Here is a 13,373-nt window from a genome sequence, read left to right as displayed (position 1 = left end):
TCAGCCACTTGGGCCAGATGCTCTGGGGGATCCCAGGGAATTTCCAGGGAAACATCGTCTTTCCAGCGTGTCCTGGGTCTTCCCTGGGGCCTCCTCCTGGGGTGGAGAGGAAGGCGTCCAGGAGGAAACCTAACCAGATGCCCGAGTCACCTCAACTGRCTYCTCTCGACGTGAAGGAGCAGCGGCTCTACTCTGAGTTCCTCCCAGATGACTGAGCTTCTCACCCTGGCTCTAAGGGAGAGCCCAGCCACCCTACGGAGAAAACTCGTTTTGGCTGCTTGTATCCGTGACCTCGTTCTTTTGGACATGACCCAAAGAGAAATGAGCTAAAATTATTAAAATAAAAAAATGATTTTATTATAATCAAATGCATATTATAGTGGGACAAACAAGCATTTCTGATGGAAACTAAAAACTCTTTGATGACTGATGGCCACAAAGTCCAAACAATGATTTCAACCCTGATAAGCATCTCATAAAAAAAGCAGTTCAACCAAAGATGAGAACTGAGAACATTTATTGGTTAAGATAGCATTTCACAGGTGCAGTTAATAAGAAGAATTTTTTACTACCAGTTTTACTTTGTACAATAGCAGATCCCCTGGGTAAACATGTCTAATGCTTGCTTCTGTTCAGTCAGAGTGGAAGACATATCTCGCAAATCAATTAACTAAAAATGGTCAGTTGTCTGTTATATTGAATAGAATTGAGCTTTGTGTTGTAAAATAAATTAGTAACATTTATCAGAAAACTCTTCACATACAATTTGCATCAAGTTACATCTTTTAACAGCAAGATCTCAGTGCAAATGCCTTTGTAAATGAAAAGATCCTTGTCAGTACCGACAAAATTATTGACATAAAGTTGCAAAAAACTCCCCAAATAAAGTTTCATCTAGTTTTGACAGTTGTGGAACTAAAATGATTTGGATTTAAGGTAAGAGAAGACTAAATATTAGTCCAGATCCATGACCAGCCTTCCAAACACTTCACATTTTTATTGTGACACAGTTAGCTTGATATACAGTACTAAATATCTATTTCTCAAGCAGCAATGAGTTAAACAAGGAAAAAAAAACATTCACTCAAGTATCTAAAACACATTTTTAAATACTACTGACAAAGAAATGAAAAAAAAGAAGAACAATGGTCATTAAATAAATGATGTTAATAAAATCTAATAAAGTCTTTCTTTAAGGAACCCACAAACAAGCAGTGATATGTCTGTTTGCAATTCCTGCCACTTTCATGTGTACCTCGAAAAGAAGAGACTACAAAATGAAATGTATAACACCAAAATTATTCAAAGTTTATCAGGAGTTACCACTTCTGGTGAATGAGAATGTTGGAATTTAACACAAAAAAAGAAAGAAAAAAATAGTTTTTACTCTCAATAAATCTGCCTATTTGGAGTTGATGGAGTATTGTTTTGAGATGATACACAGCAGTAGCGTGTTGAAAGGTGCTTTCCTTTCCAGGTTCCCCTTTCCTCATGAACACCGCAGCATGTCTACTGACACAAGTCATAAAACCATCCAACTGAAGTTTTCCATGTGAGAAGGAGACAATGACTGGAACAAATGTTCAGCCCTGAATGTGGACAAAATCAGTTTGGCAATACAGGGTAAGCATGGCTATTAATTATATTGAATGATCTCGGTAAAAGGCAAAGTATAAGAACAAATCTGCGTTGGTAAGTAAAAACCCCATATTTCTACCACAGCATTCCAAACCATCATCCTACCGGTTCATTCATGATCATGTTCCAATCACTTAATGGCATGCAAATGTAATGCATCAAAGTATAGGAGCGTTCTTACCTGAAAATGAACAGCAATGACCAAACAAATCCAGAAAACCAGTGTCACCTGTCCGCTTCTTTGTCTTCAAACTAATCAGTGACAGTTTAAAAGAAAAAAACCCTGCATAATACTATGCTACGAGTCATCCGATTGTTCCCTTGTGTACACTACCTGACCTTTTAGTGCACATCCTATATTCAATGTGTTAAAGGTACAGTGTTTTAACAATGCTGTGCTATCTGAAAACATCCAAGAAGTACTGTGTCAGTATTCCTGCCTCCAAGCACATCGCTTCTATTCCCTGTGTTTGTTGTGGCTGCAATTTTTTTCCTTTTCTTCTCATGTGATTGTTGCAGYCATTTTCCCTCACAGGCCATAGCGGCTTGGTGACCCCTCCCTACATGCTCCTTCTTCATTAACTACTTAGAATTATCTGACACACCAGGTATTTGGTTAGTGCCTGGGACCTGTCAGTGAGTCTAATAAAGCACAAGCATGAAATAATCACACATTGCTATTGGTGACAAACCATTTTTGCCCCCACTCTGTGGCTTTTGTCAGTAGTGTTTAAAATTTGCTATGGGCTTTAAAATTAGGCTTTGATCTGTTTAATGTGAGCGTGGTTTAGACTCCTAAAACTTCCTATGGCTGTTTCATATCATGAAAAGTTACAGAAATACTCCAAAATAAAATGGATGAAACTCCTTTAAAAGGTCTTACAAAAATTTTAATTTCAATTAGATTTGCTATTTCTCTGAAGGAGTGTCTAAACTAAGCACTGTGACTGTGTTAGTCCCAGCTATGAAATGAATATGCACTCAATCGTTGCCTGATTTTCTGCTTGCAGAGTGTAAATCTTGTCAGTTGGACAGACATGGAAATAAGCAAAACCTTGCTTTACACATCCAGGTCATCTGGCCTTGCTCTGCTCATCCTGCTACTGGCACGGCTACAAGGCCTGGCATCAATTAAAGCCAAAGGTTGGAGATCATGTCCTACTGATGACGGAAGTTTCTTTTGCTCATGTGTATCGTCAGGAAAGTCAAAGGCTTGCACATGGGAGTTTGAAATAGTGCTTCCAGCACCATTTTGGCCAAGCCGGTTCTGCTCTGTAGAGTAATTCGCCCAGTTCTGCTCATTGGCCTGTTTATTATAATTTCGGCATGAACTGGTTCCCCGCTCCCCAGTGGCCAGCTTGTAGCCTGGGGGGGACAGAGGTGATAGGGGAGCAGTTGGGGAGGAACAGCCATTATAGTAAGCATACTTTGTGGTGGACAGTTCTTTAGGGGTGGGACTCAAAGTGCCTCCACTGGCATAGAGTGCRGGCTGTTGTTTCCCCTTTACACGATCTTTAATTCTCTTAAAAAAAACATAGAAAAGCTCAATGATATTAAGCAACAGAGAAACTAGAGAGACAACCAGCATGAAGATGATGAAAACGGTCTTCTCCGTTGGACGGGACAGAAAACAGTCCACCCTGTGTGGGCATGGAGACCGTTCACATGTGTAGACCGCAGACAACGTGAAGCCATACATATACCACTGGATCACCAAGAAGCCCACCTCAAACAGAGATTTAAAAAAAATGCTGACTATGTAGGTTCTAAGTAGGGCACCCTTCATCTTCACTTTGCCGTGCTCTTCAATCCCATACTTCATTTTTTTCATCTCAATTTTCTTCAGTGGTATGTCAACATCGCCTCCATCATTTTGTACGGCTTTAAGTTCTTCTTCCTTTCTGTTGAGTTTYTGCTCTTTCCTGTGCAGATAGAAAACATGAGCCAGATACAGGAGCGTCGGTGTTGACACAAAGATGATCTGAAGGACCCAGAAACGAACATGGGAGATGGGGAAAGATTTGTCGTAGCAGACATTTTCACAACCAGGTTGCTGGGTGTTGCATTTGAAAGCAGACTGTTCATCTCCCCAGGCTGATTCCACCGCAGTACCCAGCACCAGGATCCTGAAGATGAAGAGAACCGACAGCCAGACCTTTCCTCCAGCGGTAGAGTAGGCCTGAACCTTGTCCAGAAGACGACCCAATGCACTCCAATCACCCATTCTTCGGGAGAGTGAGCTGGAACAAAAGCAGTTGTGAATGTGTTACTGTAAARATAATGATATATGTGTCTGCAACAAATGATTGGATTAATCATACTGAATCATGATTGATCCGATCGTGATTCATCGTGAACTCTACCCAGAATTCTTCAAATGTCAGTTTTATTATTACCTGTTWAAAAAAATTACTAAGCATCTTTTGCAATCAAATTTGTAACCGGTCAATTAAAAAATAGTCAATACATCAGCCCTACACTGATGTATTGATGTTAAGTCAAGATGAAAGGGCTTAGAGTTTCACATTTTGACATTAGAAATATTGCATCCTTTGTTACACATAATCAAATACACACTAAAGGAATACTATTTTATTGCATTTTAGGCAGTAAAATGTTTATTTTAGTTTATTTATTTATTTATTGGCTATTGGCCTTTTTATTTGACAGTGGTCATACAGGAAAGTGGGCTATGAGAGGGGGGACATGCAGCAAAGGTCAACAGGACTTTGTGACGGCCGCGTAACGGACCGAGGCCTATGTAGGTCACGCAGCACTGCAGCAACTCATGTGTTTTTAATATTTTGTAAAATAAGTTTAATCTTGTTTTTTTTATTATTATTTTAACTGATCACTTGATTACTAAAAGAATTGTTAGCTGCAGCCCTAATGGTACATGAACAGTACGATGCAAGAGAATTCTGTGGTTAAACAATTTTGACAGCTTACAGGGAAAACCTTATACCTAGTTTATTTTTTTACCTAATTTGTATTTTAYGTTTTTCTTCTTTTCKGTGGAGCAAAACATACATGTTTGATGCAATGCACAAAATAAYTCAATTGCTTAGAGAAGGAGCAAGAAGCACTTCTGTCCTTCTCTGCAACACTTTACATGTACAGGCAGGGTGCTAAAATCCTTGAAACTTCTAAACTCCTTAAATCTTTTTTCTAAACCCCAAAAATCTAAATGTTTGCAGTATTAGTAAGAATCTTCTCAGACAGAATACTACGCTAAATAACATTCCTGAGATTTGAAAAACTTAAACTTACTATGGGGAGTTTTTTTTTTCCCCAAGCTTTTCAAACCCGTCATGTGAGCGGTTTAGACTTGCTTTAGTATGTGTGCCAAAGTTTAACTCCCTGTCCTTAGATGCATTGGGCAAGAAGGTCTCCACTTCAGATGCCAAAGCAAAAACTCGGCAAACCCAAGAGCCATTAAGGTTCAACAGTTTTTCCTTATGGGAAGGGAGGTTAAATGGACAAAAATGACAAAGCTGGAAACACAAATAAATAGCATCAAAGAGCAAAAGAAAAGCTTATTTATACCATTTTATTAGACAAGTTCTACAGGATGATTAAATCTAAAAAAAGAAATGGTGATGTGCGCCCAAAGCAGGCAGGGCAGGGCAGTTAAATTGCTCACAGTGTGAAAGCAGTAAATCAACTTCCTGCTTACACAGAACTTTTGCATACATGTTTTTCCTTTGGAAAAAAATACCAGACTTTATTCTATAATTATGCTTTTGTCTCTCTGAAATAAAAAAAACGGTTTGAAATTAATTATTGTGTCTTAAACACTTGATTTTAATCCTAAGTGAGCTTCTCACTAAGTCCTGAAAAGATAGCAGGTTTTCACATCTGTTGGACTTTAAGAAAAATTACATATATTTTCTTTTACTCCTAACCCCTTGAAAGAGAAAATCTATCCACCCTGCAATAACACCTAAAAGACAATCCTGTTTTTAAAATAACTATGTAATAAATGTTACAGTTTATTACAGGTTTTTCCATTACACTTTTATCAACTGAAACCATGTTTGTCCACTCCACAGCCTGGAGTAAAAAGAACAAATCCAATTCCTTAATTAGAAAATGACCTGTAGTYTAATCCTCATGCAGCAAGATGAAATGCATGTGCTCTCACTTACTGCACATTAAGCCACATGAAGTTTCCCCCAGTGCTCTAAAAACTGGCATTTCAGCTTCAAACAAGTCAAAAAGTAATGAGGAGCTGAGGACAATAACGTCTATGTGATAATTATCCCGCCACTTTCTACATGGCTGAGTCTGTCATGCAGAAATAAGCAGAACAATAGGCTGCAGTCCACAGAACAGTACTGGAAAAACTGAACCTCTTTGCTGCTCCTCTGCAGCCTTTCTACTGCGGCTGGAGTCCCAAATGGTCAAGTCCTGGGCAAAGCCCTCCATCTCATTTGGTAACTGATAAACCTCTTTAATAAACGAGGAGAGAGCCCTTTTAAATGTCCAACAGACACTTCTTTACATGGGGGTTCAGTTCTATTTCAAGACGTATTCTAGGGTTAAACATAAATACTAAAGAAATACAAGCCTTTCTGTRAAATGATTTTGTTTAAGTCGGAAAGTTTTAACAGGAGCCTGGAAAAAATTGTCCATCTATTTCTAACGCCTGCTCTCATAGTTTTCTGTTTGTTTTTCCAAACCAGCGGCTTTGGTTCCACTTGAGCTTACCTGCAGGGTTACAGAAGGCGGCCCAGCGGGACTTTCTTCGCCTATGGAAAAACTTCCTTTTCACGATCGGAATCCGGAGTAAAAAGTGAGCCGAACTCCTCAAACTTCCCTTATAAGAGTCAGTCAGAAAAGTTCTAGTCACCTGATCTCTACGTCAAAACGCGAAGTCCCTGGAAGCTGGAAGTGGAGGGGCCAAAACTCCCCCCCCAAAATTTCAGGGCAGCTCCTCTCTGTCTTCACGGATCCCACTGCACCAACATCCCTTCCAAAGCCCCGTTTAATTTGCTGTGTCACAAATAAGCCGCATGCTGTAAGAACAACTCTCTCTAAAAATGACATTTTATCAGAGTRTAAAACATTTGAACAATAAAGAATAAATGTGGACAGTAACAAAATGAGTGAAAATCTTCACTCAAAATGAGTGAAAATCTGTCTCTACTGTTTGGAAACAAATCTATCTTTTTCTCAGTGTTGCACAATTTAGAGTTAACTAAAGTTATGAGCCTTATTCGTAGAACAGTTTTACTCGAACATCCTTTGAAAAAGTACAACTACAGGCGGTGAACTGTGCACTTTAGTAGTGCACATCGCCACCTTGTGATGGTCCTTCAATATAGAAATCGCATTAAACGGTGTTTTTTGAGCAGTTTTTTAAACACTAGGTTAACTAGTAGCTAACTAGCTATAGGTTAACAGACTTTTGTATTGACAAAAATACAAACTTTTGTAGATCAAATTCAATTCAAAAATACTTCTTAATACTTATAAAAAAATAATGAAATAAAAAAAGGCAAAATTTCCCACTCTTAAGAATCAAACATTTTGTTGATCTTTCCTTGGCCTCAAATATGAAATTTTGAGGCCAATATTCCTCTTGTATAGAGGAATATTGATTCCTCTATACAAGAGGGAATCAATATTGATTCCTTAACTTTGTCTTGATGTCATACCCACACCTTGTCTTAAGAAAGTCCTGCCTGTCATTGCATCTGATGTGGTTCCCGTGGTAAACTGATCCCTCTCATCAGATGTTTTCCTCCTGGCTTTGAAAACAGCAGTTGTCAAACCACTGATAAAGAACAATCTGGAGAAATCACTACTGCAGAATTATAGGCCAACCTTCCATTCATCAGCAAAATTATTCAAAAGTCTGTTTAAAAAGTTAAATAGCTTTCTAACTATAACCAACTGTTTTGATGTCTTTCAGGCTGATTTTTGTGTTCACCGCAAAACAGAGACTATTCACCACAGAACAGAGACTGTTCACCACAGAACAGAGACTGTTCACCACAGAACAGAGACTGGCCTGGTCAAAGGGTTCAGTGACATCCACATAAATACCAACTGTAGGAGAGCCACAGTGAAGGTTCTGTTGGACCTCAGTGCAGCTTTTGACACTGTTGACCATGACATATTACTGAAATAACTGGAAAGCTGGTAAGATTATCTGGTTCAGAACTCAACTGGTTCAATCTTACATAAAGAACAGAGATTTCTTTGTTTCAATAGGTAACTTCTCATCGAAGCGGATAGAAGTCACATACGGGGTACCCCTAGGATCAGTGTTAGGATTGCTCTTATTCAATATATATATGCTCCCGATAGCTACTAGATTATAACAGTACGTAAGATTAGCTATCATAACTATGTGGACGATGCCACCAGGTGACTCTGAACCCATCCAATCACTGAACAGATGCTTAGAACAGATACATGTGTGGATGTGCCAAAATGTTTTCCAGATGAACAGAAACAAAACTGAAGTTATAATCTTTGGATCTAAAGATGAAAAATCTAGAGATAACACACAGCTTCGGTTATTACAGCTAGAAACTAGAAATCAGGACTGAAATCTAAGAATAGTGATGGACTCTGACCTGAACCTTCAGAGTCACATAAAGACAGTAAAAAGTTGTCCTTCTATCACCTGAAGAACATTTGCAGAATTAGAGGCCTAATGTCTCAACAAGATCTAGAGAAGCTCAKCAATTTATGTTTAGTCGCATTGATTACTGCWACAACGTCTTCACAGGTCTGTCTAAAAAACCCTCCAGCTGCAGYTGATCCAGAACACTGCTGCTGGTGTTCTGACTAAAACCAGGACATCTTCCAGGCTAGAATCCTTACACTGGCTCAGAGAATAGACTGTAAAATACTGTTGTTAGTTTCTWAATCAACGAACGGCTTAACACCACAGTGCATTAAAAATCTGCTGTTGTTGTATCAACTTTCCAGACCTTTCAGGTCTTCTGGTTSTGCTCTGCATCCCCAGAACCAAACAACCAGCATTCAGCTTCCAWGCACCACAAATCTGGAACAAACTTCCAGAAAACTGCAAAATAGCAGTGTTTCTGCTATTTACATCTRGATTAGAAACCCAGATTTGCTTTTGAAACATAATCAATGAAACATTAATCAGCATTTTGATGTGCAATGATGGCACTTGACAAAATGTTCTGTTTCAGTTGTTGACTGTGTTTTATGACTTTTATGAGTTTTTTACCAATGAGTTTCTGCTGATAGGTCTACATCATAACACACCATTAAAAGTTTCTTCACCATTCTGTTGGCACATGATGGGCATTATGTCTTTAAAAATTATCTTACATTACCATATTTCCAAAAATGTGTGCGCACAAACTTAAAAATGACAACATGGCGTTATATTACATTTTATTTAGGAAAACAGGCATAGATCTGTAAACACAATTGACAAATTTTTAAAAGTCTATTGTCCATGGAAAAACAGTATCCATGAGGTTAAGCCTCATACCGTGTGAACAGGGAAACAGCATGAGTTGGGGTAACCCAAGTTTGATTCTAGTTGGCATCACTTTGGTTCCTTGATGCCTTCCTCTTGATCTGGTACTTAACAAAGCCACTTCTTGACARTTTTGCTGCAGTCTTTGTTAGTCATCTTTGGTCAAACTCCTGAGGAGAAGCTGAAAAACACAAAAATGAAACACATTGAAATATTAAGTAATTTACTGTTATAGATTTGAGAACAAACACAGACACCATATGGTTCCCTTTGTACATTCACAATTAAATTAATAAGGATGGACCAATRGATATTGGCGTGTCCTAATTATATGTCAACTAACATTTARCTTAATGTTAGACGACATAAATAATCACACATTAACCTATCAAGCTGCTGCATAGGCAGAAAACAGTGCAGTTATTTTTCAATAAACAGTTAAATTAAAAGTAAYATCGCCAAACTAACTGTAAAAATGTTCAGAGTAGAATTAAATTCGGAAGCTGGTTGCAAACAAGCCAGCAGCAAAGTGGCTGTTTGGGAAATACCAATAGTGTAAAAAAGGGGAGGTGAACCGCTCCATTGCTTATAGTGATTTGAGATATTTTTGTGTGAACACATTATGCAGTCAGTATTTACAATATTTACAAGTAAGAAAAATAAGTAAGAAAATGTACAGAAATGCTATTGAGTACAAATCACTGTCCTCAACATGTAGCGCTTAATTTAAAGCTTGACAAACCCCCAATTAATAATAAAATGCTCCCACCCAGAGATTGAAAAGGGGGGTGAGAGCTCCCTCTCCTCCCACAAACAAGGGTGGGACAAACAGTTTAGATTGATGCCAACATTGTTGGCATGTGAGTTATTAGAATTCAACCACAAAACAACATTGATTCAATGACATATTTTCAACATGAGTTAACTGGCTAGAATTGGATGATTGTTTGGATTATTCACCATAAATTGTCGACCTTAAACAAAAATCAACCTTTTTGACCATAATTCGACATTTAATTAATCTGGGTTGACTTCCTCCTTTCATATAATCCGGACATTGTTTTCTTTCCAAAAGTAACTTGTTTTTCTTTTGAGTGACCCGGGTTTAAGCCACCTATCCATTATAATTTTTAAACACAATCTCTGGTAAGCTAACTATATGTCGCACTTTGAGCTCACATCACGGCAAATAAACAATCGTTTACATGCAGTACCTTGCGGACCACTCGGGGGCGCCTGTGGACCACCGGAGGTCTGGAGACCACAGTTTGAAAGACTGATCTCGACCAAACTTTGCCTTCCACAAAGAACTGTGCCTTTTCTTTTCGTCACTAAAACAGAAAGAAATAAACAAAAAAGAGACTGTTGTGAATCTTTTCAAGATGACACATGACCTTAAACTAATGGAAAACCCTTTACACTGCTTTTATGAGAACTGCACTGAACTATTAACTTAATTTTATTTATGTGTTATTTTTCCTTAATCCTTCAATCATCTTATTCCTTTCTTTAAGCTTATAGTTGTTCTGTTTTCAACGACAAATAAAGTTGTGAAAAAGGGATCTCTGTGTTGTCTACATGTTGCAGCTCAATAAAGATTGATTTAAAAAAATAAGTCCGAAGTAGTCGATTTATTATCGTCAGTTTAATGTGGGACTTCCTGGTTACGCGGTATATTTCTCAATCCGGTTTCTTATAAATACATAGTAGTACGAGGTGTACTCCAGACGTTAAAAGGATTTTTAATTAACTTTTTTTTTTAATCTTCAGCCCCATCAGGGTTTCCTGAGACTGCTGATCAAAGTTAGCTGCTGAGCTAACTTGTCCGACAGACTGACCATGTCCGCCTCAACGGGCAGCTCTCCGCCGGGCCACAGCTCAGGCCTTGGCCCGAGTATGTCTATGTTCCGATGGCTGGAGGTGCTGGAGAAGGAATTTGACAAAGCATTTGTGGACGTAGATCTATTGCTCGGAGAAATAGACCCCGATCAAGTGGATATAACTTACGAAGGAAGACAGAAAATGACGAGTCTGAGCTCTTGTTTTGCTCAGCTCTGCCACAAAACCCAGACGGTTTTCCARCTCAACCACAAATTAGAGGTTAGTTGACATGTCTTAGCATGTTTTTTTTAATAAGTGAATATTAAATTGTGTTTACAGCTGAGCGAGAGCAGTTCTCCTGAAGACAGAGCACGTCTGACTGGCTTGTTCCTGTTCCTGATTTCTTGGACTTAATGGTCGGTGGTTGGCACAGTGAAGAACCTAAAGCTTTTCCAAGCCTGAAGCTTCCGACCCCGGGCCAGTTCAGTGGACTCAAGTCTCCAGCCGAGGCGTAGTCATCTGGACGTAAGATAGATGGTGTTTCCGGAGGCTGCTTTCACAGACAACAAAACAGATCTTCTTGCACCAAGTTCCGCCTCTTTTCAGAGCCAGGAGCAAATTAATCTAAACCCTGTTTAAAATTTGGATTGATAGGACAACTTTGTGAAAGTATAAGAGAATATTCAGAAAATGGACTGAAATAAACCAATAATGACTTGATTTCCCATCTGACCGGTCTTAGATAATCTTGTTATCATAGTGGCTGTTTCCTCTATTCTTTGTTTAAGGTTTAAGGAGTAAAGTTGTACCACTGTTGTCCTTCAGTTAATATCTTTTTTTGAGTGTTAGTCCGTTAGCTGATAGATTGCATTTTAGAATTTGWACTCCAGCATTCTTTTTAATTTGGAAGTGCAAAAAAATGGACAGATTAGACATTTCTACTCTTAAACACACATTGGAATTATTTAGTTTTTTTCCAAATCACAGTTGACCAGACTGGAATTTATCTGTGCATTTATCATGTACCTCAATGTGCTGCTATTGGTGGAGAAACAACAAATTCTTGACATGTGGGGAACCAGGTGTAGTATAGCAGAGAGYGAGGTGAGCAGCGTATGCATAAAAGTGATTGTCAGCGCTGGCTCTGATTGTTTCTGACCGGGAGTGTTATATTTCTGCAGATGGCTGTAGGAACACAGGGGGATGCAGAGGAGCATATCAAAATACATATTTTTTATATAAAAGTTGCCTTTAAMAAAATCTTTTTCAGATTATTTATTTTTTTTGCCCCAATCCAGTTTTTGATCTGACTTGTCTTCATTTTGTACCTTTCCTCCACTCTTCCTCTCTTCTACATATCTACTCCTTCATTCATACTTTGTCTGATGTAGGCCCAGCTAGTTGACCTGCGCTCTGAGCTGACTGAAGCTAAGTCTGAGCGGGCAGTTGTGGAAAAGGAGGTCCACGATCTGCTGCTGCAGCTCCATTCTCTGCAGCTCCAGCTCAGTGCCAAGCAGGGCCAAGTGGAGGACTCTGACATCATCAAAGACAGGCTGGTAGGTAGGATAAAAAATGAGTAGCATTGGTTCGTCTGCCAGAGATGCAGCARGAGTCTGTCAGGAAAAGACTGACTTTCATGTGTTATTGGTGAAGGACTGTTGCTTTCATTAAAAAATAAGGATTACTGATGTGTATTGGTTATGTATTCCAATGTGGTTCAGCAGAGAGAGAGCTTCCATACTGCTGGCCGCCCTGTAAGCTCACATGTCACACCTTCCTATTAGCTGAGGTTTGTTTGTCAGGGAGACGGCAACAGCAAAATACTGGGAATCAGGTTTAATTCAGTGGTCATGTGRGCGTCAGTGTTTCTTTTCTTTGGAAACCAAAGTTTCTGTGCACACTTGACTTTCCACTCCTCGTATGATGGACTTGCTGGTACACAGCATGTGTCTCCTCTTTCCCATCTACGCTGCTGTTTCCACTGTTACCAACTCCTGAGAAAGAAAAGTACTGGCTGTCCTTAAAGTCGCTAGATAATGTCATCACCTAATTTGCATATTTGTTCATGTGATCCAGACTCTAGTGGGAAAGAGAAATATCAAAAAGTATAAAACCATTCTAAATATGTTTAGAACTACAAGTGAACTTTCTGAAGTAATTTCGTATCTCTAATTCTCTATATAGCAACAGAGTTTTCAACTGTGACTGTTTCTCCACCTTTACTGCTGTTGCTAACACAGTTCTGTGTGTTACCCCTCATGTTGCAGACTATTCTCTAACCTCCACCTTCTTTCTTTTCTTCTTCTTTCTTTGCTCTAAAGCTTGCAACATCCTTGGAAGAGATGGTGAGTTTTTATTGGCACATGCTTTTGCAAAGGTAAAATCTTTGAGATGTTTGAAGTGATTGTTGTTGTTAGACTAGTTACTGATCGCTGTTCACAAC

At 38.9% G+C, this 13,373-nt stretch overlaps 2 protein-coding genes across 3 annotated transcripts in view; one reads left to right on the top strand and one right to left on the bottom strand.

The window, feature by feature from the left end:
- Window positions 1–500: 500 nt before the first annotated feature.
- Window positions 501–6,438, bottom strand: gja1b (gap junction protein alpha 1b). Its single transcript, XM_008398514.2, has 2 exons — window positions 6,349–6,438; window positions 501–3,878 (listed from the first exon to the last, which is right to left on the bottom strand). The coding sequence occupies exon 2, from the start codon at window positions 3,860–3,862 to the stop codon at window positions 2,699–2,701; it is 1,164 nt and encodes a 387-aa protein (XP_008396736.1). The 5' UTR covers window positions 3,863–3,878; window positions 6,349–6,438; the 3' UTR covers window positions 501–2,698.
- Window positions 6,439–10,730: 4,292 nt separating this feature from the next.
- The window catches only part of gopc (golgi-associated PDZ and coiled-coil motif containing), a 12,736-nt gene continuing 10,093 nt past the window's right edge, over window positions 10,731–13,373 (top strand). Inside the window, exons 1-3 of one of the 2 annotated variants that reach the window (XM_008398515.2) lie at window positions 10,731–11,209; window positions 12,322–12,486; window positions 13,252–13,275. In XM_008398515.2, coding sequence (XP_008396737.1) covers window positions 10,949–11,209; window positions 12,322–12,486; window positions 13,252–13,275 — 450 coding nt within the window. In that variant the 5' untranslated portion in view covers window positions 10,731–10,948. The remainder of the gene's footprint in view (window positions 11,210–12,321; window positions 12,487–13,251; window positions 13,276–13,373) is intronic. The other variant, XM_008398516.2, reaches the window with a different exon arrangement.

Source organism: Poecilia reticulata, linkage group LG21 (genome assembly GCF_000633615.1).
Source record: "Poecilia reticulata strain Guanapo linkage group LG21, Guppy_female_1.0+MT, whole genome shotgun sequence".
NCBI classification, from domain to species: domain Eukaryota; kingdom Metazoa; phylum Chordata; class Actinopteri; order Cyprinodontiformes; family Poeciliidae; genus Poecilia; species Poecilia reticulata.
The sequence above is the reverse complement of the archived record's forward strand: the minus strand, read 5'-3'. Positions and strand labels throughout refer to the sequence as shown.